We start from the raw sequence: 6,000 nt of genomic DNA, 5'->3' as shown, positions 1-6,000 counted from the left end.
CGCTTATTGACACTCACCTGGACTCCATCTATTTATGTCACTTTCTTTGGTTCCTTCCTCAGTCGTTATTGTTTCTGTATATCTTTTTCATGTCGGTGCGCTTTTTGTGTTTCTTCTTTTGTTCATGTTCGTTTATTTATTAAATGTATTCACTCCCTGAACTCGCTGTTACAACTGTTGAAGTAATATGGCTACAGGTTCATCTGCCTCACCTAAAGCCTATTCTTTTTTTGTATTTTCACCCCTTTTTCCTCCCCAATTGGTAGTTGCAGTCTTGTGTCATCGCTGCAACTCCCGTAAGGACTCAGGAGAGGTGAAGGTCAAAAGCCATGCGTCCTCTGAAACACAACCCAACCAAGCCGCACTGCTTCTTGACACAATGCCCATTTAACCCGGAAGCCAGCCGCACCAATGTGTCGGAGGAAACACTGTACACTTGGCGACCGTGTCAGTGTGCATTGTGCCTGCCCCGCAACAGGAGTCGCTAGTGCCCGATGGGACATCCCTGCCGGCCAAACCCTCCCCTAACCCGGACGACGCTGGGCCAATTGTGCGCCGCCCCAAGGGTCTCCCGGTCACAGCCAGCTGCAACAGAGCCTGGACTTGAACCAAGAATTTCTAGTGGCACAGCCTTAGACCACTGCGCAACTTGGGAGGCCCCCTAAAGCCCATTCTTGTGGGAAGCTGCTATAGACCACCAAGTGGTAACATATGTGTGAAATGCTTGAAAATGTAGGTGATATCAGAGAAGTACATTTTCTGGGTGATTTAAATATTGACTGGCTCTCATCAGTGCCTGCAACCTGGTTCAGGTTGTCAGTCAATCTACCAGGGTAGTTACAAACAGTACAAGAATGAAATCATCAACATGTATTGATCCCATCTTTACTAATGCTGCAGAAATTTGCGTTGAAGCAGTATCCAGATCCATGGAATGTAGTGATCACAATAATATAGCCATATCTAGGAAAACCACAGTTCCAAATGCTGGGCCGAATATAGTGTATAAGAGGTCATACGTTTTGTAGTGATTCATATGTTGATGATGTAAATAATATTTGTTTGCCTGTGGTGTGTAATGAGGAGCAACCAGATGCTGCACTTCACACATTTATGAAATTGCTTATTCCAGTTACTAATAAACATGCACCCATTAAGAAAATTACTGTAAAAACTGTTAATACCCCGATGATTGATGAGGAATTACAAATGGTATGGTTGAGTGGGATGAGGCAAAGGTATGGCAAATACGTCTGGCATTGCTAAATAAAAATGTAATAAACTATACTATGAAACAAAGATAAATTATATAGAAATGAAAAAGCCCCTACACACCTGAACCTTTATGTAAAAATAACACAATGATTGAAAGAAAACAAGCCCCTACACACCTTAACCTTTAAGTGAAAATAACACATATTTGCTTGTGTCTGCAGATTCGAGTTTATTTGAATCCCAGAAGATGGGTCGAGCAATATCCGTCACTTCCCCCATGAGTCCCGGGATGCTCCGCTACTCCCCACAGTGCCTGTCTGGACACGTCTCAGTAAGTAGCCACGATGTACTGCTGCTCTGTGGCCAATTATTATCACTCACTAAGGGGATTGGTTGGATCTCTTAATTAGTTAATGCTGTTCTCGTTAAGGTTTAAGCTAGTTAATGAGGATGAGAGGCCTTAGGGGTGGAGGAACAACAATGTGCTATCTGTCATTTGACTGATCTAAATCAATAGACACTGTCCTAAGTTTCAAAGATATTTGGTTCCCTTTTCTATAAGTTATTGAGAGAATAAGGGCTGGTTTGGTTCCCATCTACGTATGTTATTGAGAGAATAAGGGCTGGTTTGGTTCCCATCTACGTATGTTATTGAGAGAATACTGGACTGGTTTGGTTCCCATCTTAATTTTTTTATTTCACCTTTATATAACCAGGTAAGCTAGTTGAGAACAAGTTCTCATTTACAACTGCGACCTGGCCAAGATAAAGCAAAGCAGTGCGACAGAAACAACAACACAGAGTTACACATGGAATAAACAAGCGAACAGTCAATAACACAGTATTTAAATAAAGTCTACATACAGTGTGTGCAAATGGCATGAGGAGGTATGGCAATAAATAGGCCATAGTAGAAAAGTAATTACAATGTAGCAGATTAACACTGGAGTGAAAGAAGAGCAGATGATGATGAGCAGATGATGGTGTGTAAGTAGTGATACTGGTGTGCAAAAGAGCAGCAAAGTAAATAAAAACAATATGGGGATGAGGTAGGTGGATTGGGTGGGCTATTTACAGATGGACTATGTACCGCTGCAGAGATCGGTTAGCTGCTCAGATAGCTGATGTTTAAAGTTAGTGAGGGAAATGTAATTCTCCAGCTTCAGCAATTTTTGTAATTCGTTCCAGTCACTGGCAGCAGAGAACTGGAAGGAAAGGCGGCCAAAGCAGGTGTTAGCTTTGGGGATGACCAGTGAGATATACCTGCTGGACCTGCTGAATGTTTTGAGTAAAGAGTCTGAATACTAATGTAAATGCAATATTTCTGTTTTTTTATAAAAACCTGTTTTTGCGTTGTCATTATTGGGTATTGTCTGTAGGTTAATGAGGTTTTAAAAAATATATATTTTATAATAAGCACATTTTTAATAGCACATTGAAAAAAAGCCCTATTGTCTAAGTAATTTTTATTTGACAAGATAAAAAACATAAGATAGGATTGATTGTTAGAATTTATTTATATTATTTCATGAATCAAACAGTCCAAACATCAGACTAAAGCTAAACTTCATGTACACACAGATTGAAATCTGAGAAAAACAAAGCATACGTGCCGATGACACTTTCTGTCTTAAAGGGTATTAACACAGATCTGTCTATCAGACACTGCCAGAGCTAGTCAATAGATATTCACATTCACTGACACACTTCAGCTATCTTAGGTGACATCACACACACCATGCCGGTTTGCCATACAATAATGGTCTACCTTTGGGTTAAAACATTGTTACACAGAACAAGTGTAAAATATTACTTTTGAAGGTGACTCTACGAAGGACATGGACTCATTACTTAACTGTATTTCGTTCATAAAGCACTTTTCACAATCCCCAAAATGTAACCTTTGTATTTAAAATAAATTGTTGTGATGGAATGAAAGTGTACCAGAACACGCTTCAGTAGGTGAACTAAAGGCAAACATGCCACATACTGAACTGTAGGCACAAATACACTAAAAAACATATTAAAAGTAAATTTAACAGAGTTATAAATAGTGCCTTAGGAGTATATTAGCATTGGAATGAGACACTCAGGACTGTGCTTCCTAACATTAGCTAGCTAGCTAATGGTACCACAGCCAGAGATATTAGCACAGAACATGGCTACCTAGCTTACAGTCATTAGCTAGCTAACACTCAAGCTAACATTAGCTAGCTTGAGGACAACCTATTTAACCTGAATGACCGTCAAAACACCAACGTATTCAGCTAAAAATATGTGGTAAGGCAAATCAGTGGTTAGCTAGCTAGCTACCTATCACATGGATTGTGCAAAAATATAATAGCTAATGTTAGCTAGCTAAATGCCAGCCAGTCAGTCAGTGGCATTGACAGATTGAAACTGGTATCAACAAAATGGGTTTCACTCTATCCTTTTAAACATGACATTGCTAAATAGGCTTTTAGCTAATAAGATGTTCAAGTTTATTTGGAAGTTTCATTAATAATTAGACACTCACCGGACAACTTTGGTAGGTACTGTAGCTAGCTTTGTTTCCATTTTCCAACAGATTTTTATAATTCCCTTGATTGGTCGTAAATGGTTACTGGTCTTGGAACTCATGTGTTCACCAGAAACTTCTTGTGTTAAATATTGCTTCAACAGGTTTACCAGATATTCAAATAGAATTTTGAGAGAATTGTCTGGCAGAAAAAAAAACTAGCGATCTGTTTGCCACTAATGGCAATAAATATTATTGTTGCCAAAGGTTTGCCGCAGATTCACCACTAGTGGCAAACATTTGCAAACTTCAACAACATTTTGTAGCACACTATTTAGTTTGCAGCAAATTTGCCACGAACTTGTGGTAAGTTTGCAGCATTAAATGTTGTTTTGTAAGGGAGCCTCTCAGTTGTGCAAATAGTGTTTTCAATCTTAGATAATTGTTTCACTTGACCATATTTTGTTTTGCAAAAAAAGAGCAAAGCATTTTCATTTGAGTTTTAAATAGTTTCAAAGCATGTTCTTATTAGTTTGAAATCTGAATAAAGCATTTTGAATAGTTTTCCATCACTTATCTTTTGTTTGCAAATAAAACATCAACATCAGTCTTTGAAACCACCACCTGTGTCTAGATGCATGATATGGCTTCCAGACATTGGCATCTAATAAACTCTTACTAAAATACATATTAGCTACTGCTGTGCTGTATTACTAGACTGCTATATGCTATGCTTTAATGTTAGACCCTCCCAATACATCAGAGTTCATCGCCTCATAATAAAACAACTCTACTCTCCTTCCAGGTCAAACTGTGGTACGACAAGGTGGGTCACCAGCTCATAGTCACCATCCTGGGAGCTAAAGAATTTCCTTCTAGGGAAGACGGCCGGCCCAGGAACCCCTATGTTAAAATATACCTCCTCCCCGACAGAAGGTAGGAATCAACATCATTCCATGTTTATGTTTTATACCATGGTTGTATAACTGTCTTATACCATGGTTGTATTACTGTCTGTCTTATCCCATGGCTGTATTACTGTCTGTCTTATACCATGGTTGTGTTACTGTATGTCTTATACCATGGTTGTATTACTGTCTGTCTTATACCATGGTTGTGTTACTGTCTGTCTTATACCATGGTTGTATAACTGTCTTATACCATGGTTGTATTACTGTCTGTCTTATACCATGGTTGTATTAATGTCTGTCTTATACCATGGTTGTATAACTGTCTTATACCATGGTTGTATTACTGTCTGTCTTATACCATGGCTGTATTACTGTCTGTCTTATACCATGGTTGTATTACTGTCTGTCTTATACCATGGTTGTATTACTGTCTTATACCATGGTTGTATTACTGTCTGTCTTATACCATGGTTGTGTTACTGTATGTCTTATACCATGGTTATATTACTGTATGTCTTATACCATGGTTGTATTACTGTCTGTCTTATACCATGGTTGTATTACTGTCTGTCTTATACCATGGTTGTATTACTGTCTGTCTTATACCATGGTTGTATTACTATCTTATACCATGGTTGTATTACTGTCTGTCTTATACCATGGTTGTATTACTGTCTGTCTTATACCATGGTTGTATTACTGTCTGTCTTATACCATGGTTGTATTACTGTCTGTCTTATACCATGGTTGTATTACTATCTTATACCATGGTTGTATTACTGTCTGTCTTATACCATAGTTGTGTTACTGTATGTCTTATACCATGGTTGTATTACTGTCTGTCTTATACCATGGTTGTATTACTGTCTGTCTTATACCATGGTTGTATTACTGTATGTCTTATACCATGGTTGTATTACTGTCTGTCTTATACCATGGTTGTATTACTGTCTTATACCATGGTTGTATTACTGTCTGTCTTATACCATGGTTGTATTACTGTCTTATACCATGGTTGTATTACTGTCTGTCTTATACCATGGTTGTATTCCTGTCTTTTACCATGGTTGTATTACTGTCTTATACCATGGTTGTATTACTGTCTTATACCATGGTTATATTACTGTCTGTCTTATACCATGGTTGTATTACTGTCTGTCTTATACCATGGTTGTATTAATGTCTGTCTTATACCATGGTTATATTACTGTCTGTCTTATACCATGGTTGTATTACTGTCTTATACCATGGTTGTATTACTGTCTGTCTTATACCATGGTTATATTACTGTATTATACCATGGTTGTATTACTGTCTGTCTTATACCATGGTTGTATTACTGTCTGTCTTATACCATGGTTATATTACTGTCTT

The 6,000-nt window shown here is 38.1% G+C and overlaps 1 protein-coding gene across 1 annotated transcript in view; it reads left to right on the top strand.

Annotated features, from left to right (window-relative positions):
* LOC124043065 (regulating synaptic membrane exocytosis protein 2) overlaps nucleotides 1-6,000 on the top strand; it is a 121,728-nt gene that overhangs the window by 63,900 nt on the left and 51,828 nt on the right. The window contains exons 7-8 of the mRNA XM_046361237.1: nucleotides 1,437-1,546; nucleotides 4,521-4,651. Coding sequence (XP_046217193.1) covers nucleotides 1,437-1,546; nucleotides 4,521-4,651 — 241 coding nt within the window. The remainder of the gene's footprint in view (nucleotides 1-1,436; nucleotides 1,547-4,520; nucleotides 4,652-6,000) is intronic.

This window comes from Oncorhynchus gorbuscha, linkage group LG09 (genome assembly GCF_021184085.1).
Source record: "Oncorhynchus gorbuscha isolate QuinsamMale2020 ecotype Even-year linkage group LG09, OgorEven_v1.0, whole genome shotgun sequence".
In the NCBI taxonomy this organism is placed as follows: Eukaryota; Metazoa; Chordata; class Actinopteri; order Salmoniformes; family Salmonidae; genus Oncorhynchus; species Oncorhynchus gorbuscha.
The sequence above is the reverse complement of the archived record's forward strand: the minus strand, read 5'-3'. Positions and strand labels throughout refer to the sequence as shown.